General features: G+C 43.4%; 1 protein-coding gene across 47 annotated transcripts in view; it reads left to right on the forward strand.

The window, feature by feature from the left end:
- Positions 1-12,546, forward strand: part of CELF4 (CUGBP Elav-like family member 4) — a 685,725-nt gene that overhangs the window by 599,741 nt on the left and 73,438 nt on the right. For 24 of the 47 annotated variants that reach the window (XM_059834415.1, XM_059834375.1, XM_059834395.1 and 21 more), the window contains 2 exons: positions 5,693-5,821; positions 10,692-10,771. In XM_059834415.1, the coding sequence (XP_059690398.1) occupies positions 5,693-5,821; positions 10,692-10,771 (209 nt within the window). The remainder of the gene's footprint in view (positions 1-5,692; positions 5,822-10,691; positions 10,772-12,546) is intronic. The other 23 variants (XM_059834366.1, XM_059834377.1, XM_059834401.1 and 20 more) reach the window with 1 other exon arrangement.

Consider the following 12,546-nt stretch of genomic DNA (forward strand, 5'->3'; position numbering starts at 1 on the left):
GCCTTATAAGAAAGATGGGGACATACTTTTTAGTAGGGCCTGTAGCAATAGCACAAGGAGTAATGATTTTAAACTAAAAGAGGGTAGATTTAGACTAGATATAAAGAAGACATTTTTTACGATGGGGGTGGTGAAACACTGGCACAGGTTGCCCAGAGAGGTTGTAGATGTCCCATCCCTGGAAACATTCAAGGTCAGGTTGGACGGAGCTCTGAGCAACCTGATCTAGTTGAAGATGGCCCTGCTCATTGCAGGTGGGTTGGACTGAATGACCTTTAAGGGTCCCTTCCAACCCAAACCATTCTATGATTCTGTATGATTCAATGACAGCACAGCCTCTTCTCCCTTCTCTGCTGAGGACCAGTCAGGAAAGCAGGCAAGGAAGGTCTGCTCTGCCTCTTGCACGCTCTCTGGTAGATGTGTCACTTGGTCCTATGCACCAGCATTTTCTTCCTACCCACACCTGCACAGAAAACTTCTCTAGGCTGCTTGTTTGTTCTGTCATGGTGCCAAGGAGATAAGTTTAAAGGCCTTCCCGGTCGATGCCTGGACTGAGGCACTGCAGCTGGTCCCTCACTGTGTGTGCAAGCTATGTTTAGGGAGGAGGGGAACAGCAGCAGGGACAAATAATTATTAGCTAGATAAATAATGGAATTAATTAGCATCTGGTTTCTGAAACAAAGCCATAGAGCAACCTGGTCCTGATGCTTAGAAAGCCAAAGGCGTCGAGTAACTTCAGAGAGCTGCTCTGATGAATACCATGCGCATACAGAAGATGCTTGTTCTCGTACAGAAATATGCAAATGCCAGTTTTGTTCTTGCATGAAGAAGCACATACACTATCTGTGTGTGATGCCCTGGCAATGAACTTGTGATGAGTAGGGCTGCTCATAGGTTTTAGAATAAGGGGTTTCATGACTAGAAGGGACTGTAGTGATCTTCTGGTTCACCCTTATGATTAGCCTGGGACACGAAGGTGGTAGATCTGTCCTTCTTTATTTCCAAGGCCTTGGATGCGATGTTCTAGATGGTAAAGCTGGCTTACACTTCCCCGATACAAGGATTCAACCTCTTTGTTTTGCATGAGGAATACGAGAACAGAAGTGTATTTATATACTCTTATCTAAATGTACCCCCATGCACACACATAAACTTGTGTCATGTCTCTCTGTGAGTGACCCTAATTTTCCCCTAGTCCCTCCACAATTGCTGTGATTCTTGTTCTTGTCCTCTTGCTCCACAGAGGGTCAAACATCCTGCATCTCATTGTCCCTTCTGTCTCTTTAATTAGTGCCCATCCTCCCCCTTCTCCCCCTCACTGCTGTGTCCCCCCTTCCCATCTCCTCTCAGCACTTAGTTTGCAGTGCTCTATTATTTCACCTTTCACGCATGCAGCCTCCTTCGCCCAGCCCGTCTGACACCTCTGCCTTACGCTTATCATAGAAACATAACATTTAAATACAAATAGAACAGGGAATAATTTAACCCCTATTTGCACCGAGGAAGGTGCCGAGGCTTCGTATAAACACAGCCAGGGAGATTTATATACACTATACATTTATCTGACAAGTTACATTTCTTCACCACTGTGCCTTGCAGCCAGCTTTTCCTGATGGGCACAAGCCTCCATAGCTGACAGAGTGGCCAAGAAGAGGAGAGCCTGGTTTCATGGGTGTATTGGAAATGTCACCAAGGGGACATCTCTGGGGACTCTGGTTTGCCACTGCTGTGGCCTTTCTCTCCCTACCCATCTTCCTGGGAGAACCGTGGAGTGCTGGCTCCTGTTGTTTGTATATGGCAAAGCGGGGTAGACTTGAGTTGAACTTAATTTTCAATATTATGTGAGTGCCTCAGGTCACTCATGGTGAGGGCTTCATGATGCATCAGCAGAAACTTCCTCGGCTCTTCTGGGCACCACAGCACAGAGAAATAGCCATCCGTGGACGGACTCAGGTTGTGAGGAAAGTCTGATAATGGGGTGAACACTAATGAGGGAAAACAAAAAAGTGTGGAGAAGTAGCTTACATGGACACTACATTCAGCCCCCATGCTGCAGGGCAGTGTCACTGCTCAGACTACTGCTGTTAGGGGCTGCCTCTACAGCGAGGCTAGCGAGATTTCTTCACTAATGTGTAATAATTGGAGGTGAGATAGAAACGGAAACTGTCACTTGGTGTGTGTAATAGACAGAAATTACGGGAGCCTGTCCCCCCAGACAGAAAGTCACAGGGGACTGAGTCTGCTCAGTGCTCTGAAATTCAGATGTGGGTCCTGAGACGCATAGATTTGGGACAGTGTCTTGCTGAAAAAGGAGGAAGCATGGGACTAAGCGGGATGGTATAGGTGGACCATGGGTGGTAGGGATGGACCCTACACCCTACAGACAGGCAGAGCTCGGGGTCAGCTTGATCTGGGGACTGCTCCATGTTTGTGTGCAGCCTAAACCTCTGGTTTCTGTAGGATGTAGAGTGGCCTGAGTGATGGTGCAGCAAGGTACTGCACTCCATTGTTGTTTGAGGACACTGGAAAAGTCTGGTGGGGAGCGCCTGTGGTGTGCACACACACTCAGACACATCCCACTGACACCAGCAAATCTTCTCTTCATTTTATTCTGGCAGTCACATGGCCTTGTTCAGACTTATTTACAAAGCAGAAGTAGTTGCTCTGGTGCATGACATGTCAACTTTTTTTGGGACCTAGAGGAGCAGAGTATGGAGGCACTCAGGGTGTAAGAGGTTCATACAAGCCCATTAGAGGATAAACTCATTAGCCAAGACCTGGAATGTGCTGAATGGTGCCAGCTGCTGGACCCTTCCCTCTGTCTTCCCACCCAAGATGTGCGAGGGGTGTTTTTATAACACGCTGCTGAGCTCCCTGGCAGGGCTGTGGGATGGGGTGCACCACTTTGTTAGGAGGACCTCTCAGAGAAAAAACTTGTTAAACTGGCTCATTTTTTATCAGCCAAGTGTGTGATTGTGTAGATTTCTTAGACAGCAAATGTGACAAATGATTCTCCTGACAACCCAAGGTGCAGTTTTTCAGGAGGGAGAGAGAGAGCTGATTTGGAGATGGGGCTGGAGGTTATGTCCAGGCAGCGCAGAGCCTTTGCTGGCCATGGGGGCCCCTTCATGCCACCTCCCCCAGAACGGCTGGACCAGCAGCCCCTGGGGAAGGTGGTCCTCACCCTTGGCAGAGCCTGTTCCAGGTGGTCTGATGGCCACCTTGTGGGCAGCTCACCAAAGCACCACATCTTCTGCCAGCCAGCTCTGGGGACAGGCATCACCACTCCTAGTGTCCTGCAGAGAAGAAGAAAAGGGGGCTAAAATTAAAAAAAAAAAAAAAAAAAAAATAAAATTAAATCGAATATAAAATTATGTGGTTCCTAAAACACCTGGTTCTATTTTTGCATAAACTAAACCAGACAAGGCAGTTTCAGGCCAGTTCCACACTAGAGAGTTTTGCTGACAGAGGAGGGATGTGATATTTTTTAATGATACATTTATATTAGCAAAAAGCCTGGTGAAAATACAGTTACACAGCTATAGCAGTGCTTGTGCTGATGCAGCTTATTTCAAACAGGGGAAACTGTATAAAGTACAATATAGCAGATGCTTCCTCTGTGCTGGAAGTATTTACTAGACACAAACTTTCTAGGCAAAGACTTTTGCCAGTGGTGTTCCCAGTTTGTTGCCACTGCTCTGCCTGCCTTCCTAAAATATCTCCCATCTTCCAGGACAGCTGGTCTCATTCGCTGGGTGGGTTTTCCTCCAATATCTGGACAACGATTGGAGTTTGGACTGGACTCTTTCTCCAAGCTCTGTCTAGCTCTAGACTGAAAGATGCCCCACAGAGCGCACACTCAACTTCAGTAGCTGCCTCTCTAAGGCTTATACCTCACCTCTGAGAGGCTTCTTTGCAGGTCAGTTTGGCCATTAAGAAAACAAACCTTTCAGATGACCAAAGCACCTTCTCTTGAGGTGGGGACAACCTACATGGTGTTAGGGTTTTGTGCATCATTAAAGCCAGAACTTTGTGTCACCAGCAAAGACCTCAAGAAGTCTGTTTGTTTAATCAATTCCAACATAATGCAGGCATCTTTCTTGTTTCTAACGTGTCTATTGGAAGGCTATCCCCATTTTTTCTCCACTATCAGAAATGCACATGTACCCTCCTCAACATATTTTTCCTACCATTTCAGCAGCCTAACTGAAAGCAACATAACTCCTCATTTTCTGTGGGCAGTACACTTTTCATTCACGTGGGTAACTCCACTGCAGGATTGAAAGCTCCTAATATCCTCACTCGATATCCACTGCATGAAAAATTATCCTCATCCAAGGCTATAAAGTAATTTTCCAATTTGCAGGTGCATCTTGGAGAGGGGAAGTTTGATCAAACACTGGTTGAAGCAGAACAGATTGCCTACTCCAATGATTTCTTGGTGAACAAAAGTGACACAAAATGCCCAATTAGTCAGCCAGAAAAGGGTTGTTGCAAACCAAGGTTTTGTTCAGCTTTAGATTAACATGTGCATTAAAAATAAATAAATTAAAAAATCAAACTATTTATTTATTTATTTAGATATATTTATTCAAATTGGTTACATCTGTTCTGTAAACTGCTCTGAAAAAAACTCTTGGTTCACACATTTACATAGTGTTTAATGAATGATAAATAAGACATTTATGAATCATGTGCAAATGGCCTGTTTACATACACAATGTAAACTATGTAAATTTCTTTTTTTTTTTTTTTCTTGGTGTAAAGGTACTAATCTCTGAACATAAACCTGATCTAGAGGCATCACTCAGTGCCCTCTGAGATGTTTTTACCAACTCAGCAATCGTTAGTTTGGTCTGTTTTCACCAACATTTTCTGAAGGTGTTTCGTTCTGGATTGAAGATCTCCATACTTGGTATAAGTCCAAGTATAAATAGCTTTCCTCATTCAAAATACAATTATCTACTAGCAGACCATGTCCTGCTTTGACATGAAATCCCACCTGCTTGAGCTATCTCAGATATTAGTAATCATATAAGTTAACTTTATGTTTCAAAAACCAATATATGTTTCAAAAACTTTGGGCTTATTTCAAATGAACTTTAAAAATATATTAAAAAACTCATCCAAACCCGTAGGTATGTGTCTGTGAGTGGGTATGAATGACAAGTCTCCATTTACAGGCTGTGGCTTCCGTTATATCCTGATTTAAACCAGCTTATGTTAAACATTTTTTTCCTGAAATTTATTTAGTACTGCGAGGGCTACTAACTTATGTTATTTTTCTTTTGGACTTTATTTCTATATGCTATCTTTATCCATATTCCTCCTGGATCACAGTCTGAGCAATGTTGTCATTTCAGTTACTGCAAGCTGACTGCAAAAATTGATCAGAAAAAGCTGGTTTGGAAGATTTCAGTGCCTAGATTTTGAGAAGCAGTTAAAGGTTTTATATATAACCAAACCTTTTTAGTTTGGTTGGTTGGTTTTTTTGAATGGCCAAATTATTTTCAAGTACTCATTGAAAGTCAGATGTTATTAAGGTTGTTTGAGCCAGGCACCTGAAATGACTAGCAGCTTCTGAAATATGTCACCTCAATGAAATCACTGTTTGTTTTGCATGTGATACTGAGCCATCTTGGCTTTCACATCCCTCCTGAAATATGGTAAGCATCTCTTTATTTTGTTCCAGAAGACAGAAAACTCTTTGTGGGCATGCTCAATAAGCAGCAGTCAGAAGACGACGTGCGCAGGCTATTCGAGGCGTTTGGCAACATTGAGGAGTGCACAATCCTTCGGGGACCTGATGGCAACAGCAAAGGTGAGGTGACGGCTTGCGGCACACTCTGGCTTTAGTGTCAAATTAGACCCAATCTCAGTGTATATATCATATTCTGGTGGACAAACTCATTAAGTAGCCTCCAGGACAGCATCTCTTACATTAGGAGGGCTCACATTTGCCAAGTGAGGCCATTTCTTTGCTGGTCACTGGCGGCTTGTGCATGAGAAGAAAAAGATGATTGCACTTAAAAACATGCCCTGCAAAGAGCTATGTCTTATCGGGTGCAAACTGATGCCTATTGCTGCTTGCTCACAGGGCCGAGCCTCCCCTCTGAACACAGGGCCCTTACATTGGCTCAGGATGTGTTCTCCCCACCCCGTTGAACTGGTCAATTCTTTTGTTAAACAAAGCCAAAGTTGCTACTCTACATCTTGACCCACTGGCTCCACCACCATCTCTGCTTATTTCTCACCCACCAGCCCCAGGTCTTCCCCTTGTTCAGCTGGTCTCTGCATAAATACACACCAGCCAGTGATCATAATTGCAAGGGTGCAGGTGCTGATTTAAATATTACACTCAGTAGACATTTACTATTTGAAACATGCAAATGCTTCATTGCAAAATGAGGTGCCTTACCTCCTTCTGTCACTTTTTGGCATTACCTTTTACCTGGATAGCACAAAGGATCCTTTTCTACAGCCCAGGTGTGGGAATGAGTCTTCTCTTTTGAATGTGAGGGTCATTTTTTTTTCCCGTCACTCTAGACAAAGTAACTTCAATTTGAATAGGAAGCCCTCTTCTCTTGACAGTATAATGTGTCCATTAAATATTGATCTGCGTATAATATATCATAAACTGTGCTGGAATGTGCAGCACCGGCGAAGAGACCAGTCCTGCTGACGCAGTTCATATCTCACTGGATATTTTGACATGTGACAACATCAACCAGCATATTTTTGCAACAGGGAGGCAAAAAATCCAAATCACAGTGATACACTGGAGAAAGATATTGCTATTCCATAAAATCACTGGCGGCCAAAAAAGACTTCACACCAGCATTATAGGGCAGCTGTTTGATATAAGTCAGCAAAGCTCAGCCTTCCTGATATAAATGACTGAAAATAAACTGTGGGCACCTTTCTTCAATTGTATGGCTACTTCAGTTTCATGACACCAAAAGAGGGGGGCTGCCCCACTGGAAAGCAGTAGGTTAGGTTGGCCTAGAAGAGCTCCAAACATCGTAACAGTAGGCAGTTAAGTACTCCATTCACTGAACAAATCAGTAAATTGGGGAAAAGAAAAAAAAAAAAGTCTGTCTGCCTCCACCCAGAATTGTACCAAAAAAAAATCTAATAACAAAGGAGTCAAACAGAGTAATAACAAAGGCAATAATGTCTGAGATCTGTAAGAAACAGGTTCCAAAGGAGATCCAACCCACAGACTTGTATTCATAGTTGCTCTATCTGTTTTTTTTTTTTTTTCTTAAACAATTTCATTATATGTCTGAATCTGAGTGGCAGCTCCATATTGCTAACCAGTTTAATTATTAGTGCTAGCGGGCTGCAGTCTCAGGCTTGCATTTCACTGAGCTGTTCAGGATCAATATTGAGCCTTGACAGAGTTAATATTACCAGCTTCCATTTGCTGGTGCTATTTACTGAGAATGTGAAGCTCCTAATTTACACACACACAGTTACATACGCGCACACACACACACAGAGCAGTCAATCCAAGAGAAAACTTAAGGCTAGTGCCCTTATCTTAGGAGACAGTCAGGCGAGCCACAACTCCCACAAAGTTATTCCCAGTCTGTAATGTTTTCCATCTGCTAGAAACCAATATGTGACACACATTGCTTGTGTGCTACTTATTTTGGGTAAAACCCATAAGGCTTAAATTCCACCTAAACTGAGATTTAAGCAGATTGTCAAAGTGTCAGATAGCAATCAGATCCCATAGACTTTAATCCTACCCAACCCCTTACGTGAAGCCCCACTGGGCATCCCTGTGGTGAGACTCTAAGTCCTCCAGGTACCTCGATGCAAGCAGTGCTCTCAGAAGGTAGGTCCCAGCTTCCCACTTTAATGCCACCACAGTCCAGTCACAGCCAGAAAGCTGTCTGAACCTTGCCTGAAGCCATGGGTGATGATGCCCTGAGCCATGAGGCATGCGCTTCACTGGGCTGCAAAAATACCTCCTGCACCAGTCGCTCAGGGGTAGGCACAGTGGCTGGAGCATGCAACCAGGTATCAGAAGAGCTGGGATAGAGGCATTTCTCTGCCTGAAGGGGAATGCAGAACCTGTCTCTCCTGGGAGAGGAAGGAGCCTTCCTGCACCTCTCTGGGTAAAGCTCACCAGTGTGCAGCCAGGAGTGCAGGAGTCTTCAGGTGAGAAAGCTGAAGTGGATCCAGTTCAGCAAGCCAGCAGGACCCACAGGGTCTGCATTGCTGCTCTCTGGACAGCCTCTTTTTTTTTTTTTTCCCTCCTTTTTTTTTTCTCCATTCAGCAGTTGTCTACTTCAGTAACTCAGAAAGTAAAGATTTCCCACGACACCAGAAGTTCCACAAGAGGAGTCTTAACACCCTCCACAATTATAACCCTAGGCCCTGACTCTGCAGTCTCCTCCAAGCTGACAAGACAGTCAGAGCAGTCCTTCCAGCTCTATAGTATGGAAGTAAGGAAAGAAAAAAACATTTGAGCACATGTATCTCCCTGTTCGGCACAGGTTATATATCTCTCTGTGTGTCAAAATCCCTTCAAACTCCACATCTGCTCCTGTCAAAGGGACACCATTGTTCTAAGGAGGGTGGCATGACTCACATCCCCATCTCATGAGGTCCTGAAATCAGTTCTGATGAAAATGGGAGGGAAGAAGATTATGTGCACATTTGATGTTGTGTACAGAAGCCATCCCACGGAACACACAAACAAAAGGGCCAAAATGTTGGGATCTCTCCTATTGCCTTGCCACCATACACTAGTGAAAGCTGAGTTTTCACTTACCCTGCTACCTTAAAACCTACTGGAAGCTGTAGGAGGGATCCCTTTAGCATCTTGGGCATTAAACAAGATAAATGCCTGCTGCTCCCTTCATTCCCACCTTTATCCAGCTCCACTGATCCATCAGGTTCCTCAGCACAGGGGTGAATTTCACCTGAAGAGAGTGAAGCCTTCAACATGACAGCAATACTGCAGCCAAAAATCCTGCTCTAAATGCAACGGGTGACTGGAGCTGGAAAGCTTTTGTATATTTGCTAATCAGCATCTTCTTTTTAGAGGCAGAAAGTACAAAAGAATCTCTGCAAATAATTAAACACCCTAATTCTGGATTATCTCTGATTAATGAAGAGGAAGGCACAGTATCTCAGGAGCCCGGGAATGCTGGGCTGCGATTATGTCATAATTGATCCCTATTGTTTCCAGCTGAAGTTTATCTATCTCATTTTCTCATGATTGTCTCCTCTCAGCTCCTTATAAATTAGATCCAACTATTAGCAACAATCATTGTGCTTTTCCTGAAATACAGTCTGAGTGCAAGGCTGAGGGGGTAATGTGAAGTGAAGGGCTCCTAGCTGTAAGGTAATTTCATATGTGTGTGTTATTTTTAGAAGGGGCTATTGCTGCTTTCTTCAATATCACTTCTGTCAGCCTGCAGTGATGATTTTGGGGCCCTTCCAGGCTCATTCTTCTAGTTTGCAAGTGGAGTGTTCTAATGTTTCGTTTTTCACCCTGCACGGTATGGATCCATTAGGGTGCGTGGACCTTCTAAAGATTCTGCAAAGGGAATGAAGGAGAGCTGTCCCATTGTCAGGACTGGTATCCCCTGTGCAGTGATCTGCATGCCTCCAGGGAAACAGCTAGGGCTTTGCAAATTGATTAAAAGCTCAGAAGTCTTTGGTAGTAACAGAAGGGGATGGAAGCCAGGACTTCTCAGATCTCTCTCAGCCTGTTCCAAAAACCGTCTTAGCATATGGAAATTACTCTTCCTCTCTCTGAGTCAGTTTGCTTGTAGCTAAGAGTGTTAGCAATACTTTCCCCCACTCTAGTGGTGCATGTGACCCTTTGAAGTGTTGATAATTTCTGCACTCTAGCACGTACTCTTAAATGCACCTTTCTGCCCTAAAATATGATGTAAGAGTTCAATGAGAGGTTCATTACATGGCAATGCAGGCCAGAGAAGCACTGCCTACATTTTTTGCCTACATTGCTGGCTCTGCAGCTCATGGTGAAAGACTAAGGTTCAAATTTTGGTGGTGGCATGATGTCAATCATCACATGCAGATGTCTCTCATCCCAGCTTCTTCATCAGAAGCTATCTTATGCTTTGTAAGCCCAAGGCTGCTTGGAGCCAAGACAAGCTCTGAGCAGTCTGTTGTGGAGCTGTACCAGACAGTGATATGATAAGGTACCTTGTAGGTTTGGAGTAACGTGAATGCCTCTGTACAGCTGGGCTGTGGTTGCTTGTAACAAGCATGTGTACCTTTCTGATAACTTTTACACACTTCCTTACTGTTTCTTGTAGCCCCAGAGGGAGGAGTGTTCAGCATTAAGTCCAATAAAAATAAAAGGAAATTCATTTTCACCCAATAAATTGTAAAATTGTGCAACACTGCCATTGGAAGCTGTGGAGGTCAAAAGATAAGACGATTCAAAAAGTACTTGCTAAGTTTGGGTCCATCAGTGCCCTTTATAAGCAGTGTGGGTATTCTGGATGCGGCTTTGCCTCAGAAGGTCCTCAGGCTGCTGATGACTGGACTTTGGGAAGGAATAACCAGGAGCATGTTTGCTTGTTATACTTTCTCCTCCACTACCTTCTTTATTGGCCAGTTCTGAGGACAGGATACCCAGCTAGACTGACTTTCATGGTACCAATGCAACCTTTCTTATGTTCTTCTTTTTCCTCTTCCAGGCTGTGCATTTGTGAAATACTCTTCACACGCGGAGGCCCAAGCAGCCATCAATGCCTTGCATGGCAGCCAGACAATGCCGGTGAGTAGCTCTGTAGCATGGGCAAGTGAGTATCGGTCCAGCCTTTCCTGCCCTGTGGCCTGATTGAGGAGGAGGGATGATTTATCTACGCTCTGCAACTCATTTTCTGGGAAGAATGGATAACAGCTCAGGCTTGCAGGGCCTTGGGTGTGCTTAAATCATCAGTGGAAAGGCGAGGATGACACTGTCATTTCACATAGGTGCAGAACCCCGAGGGGTATTGTGTTCTGTCACCAGCAGTTTTGATAGCCTGAAAAAAAGACATATGGTTCACAGATGCCAAAAACTTTGGGTCAAACTCAGCCTGAATGTAAACTTTCAAGTTTCAGAGGGATGAATCAAGCAAAAACTTGTGTCTAAGGGCTCCTTTGTTTTCCCTCCCCAAAGAGACCCTGCCTCTAGGTGAAGGATAAAGAACTTTTTTGTCAGCATTCAGCAGAGAGCAGCATGTTCATGTGATGGCACTAGAAGCTAGAGACATATCACACAGCGATGGACACCTCTCACTGCTACCACAAAAGTGCCTACTTAGGCATAAATATGGTCCCCTGCATCCAACTTTCGAAAGACAGTCAGACCAACTGCTGAATCTTCCAGGAAACATTTGAGGGATCGTTCCACTTGGATAAATATCTAATAATATGGGGTTTTGAGCGTGAGAGTTCAGGAAAGTAGAAATGGAAATATATTTTCAATCAAAATGATATTTGTACACTGTCACACAGACCCAGAGGAATGTAAGGCATTCCACTGTCAGCAAGGAAAGACAAACTGGTCCAACATGTTTTGGTTTATTATAATACTATATTATTTTTATTACTAATTATTCACAGTGTAAATCTTGAAAGGCTAAGAAACATGCCGACAACTTGGAAAGGATGCAGGAAGCTTGATAAAAGATATTTAAGAGTGTAAAATCTCCCTTTCAGTAAAAGACTGTAATGTAAATTCATTAATTTATCCAAATAAGTTTAAAGTGGGCCTGGCAGATTGTCTCTAGGTCTTTGCAGGGACAAAAATGGAAAATTCTTTACAGGGGAAAAGGTTTCTAAAAGTAGCAAATCATCAAGATCTCAATTTTTGGAACCCCATCTTACACAAATCAGATTAAAAATAGTACATGTTTACTAGTGATGCTATTGAAAAAAATCTCCTTACAGATGGGGCTCTCAATTTTTTTTAAGTATTACAATACTTTTAAGAGTCTCTTCCTAGAAGATTCCTTCTAAAAAAACCAGTTGCTGGGCTTGATGCTGACATCCCATAGTGAAATATTATGGGCATCTTTCCTGAGACAGGTCATAGAGGTATTTTTAATGACTTTCTTTCAAACTTTGACCCAAAGTGATAATGTGTATAAACTGACATCAGGAATTGCAGTTCCGCAGGGTGTGGTACCACAAAAAGGTGTAATAAAAAGTCAGTTCCTGTCCCAAAAAGCTTGCAAACTCAGGTGACAGAGGTGAGAGTAAGATGGGAGAAAACAGACAAAACCCAAGGAGAGTTACAGATTTTATCTAGATCTACTATACCCAAAATATCCGTATCCTTCCCCAGCCCGTATCCTTCCTATTTTCAGCACACTTTAGATAAGAAAAAATATTCATCTCTTGACCACTTGGGAGCAAATTTCTGTTCCATCCTGCTGACGTCAACTGAACTTAGAATGTGCAAAACAATGATGAATTTGGCCATTTCATCAGTCCATGGAACCATTTTTCCTGTTGACTTATTTGACTCAAATACCTGTTCTAGAAATGTTCTTGAATAACCAG

This window comes from Gavia stellata, chromosome Z, assembly GCF_030936135.1.
Source record: "Gavia stellata isolate bGavSte3 chromosome Z, bGavSte3.hap2, whole genome shotgun sequence".
Classification (NCBI taxonomy): Eukaryota; Metazoa; Chordata; class Aves; order Gaviiformes; family Gaviidae; genus Gavia; species Gavia stellata.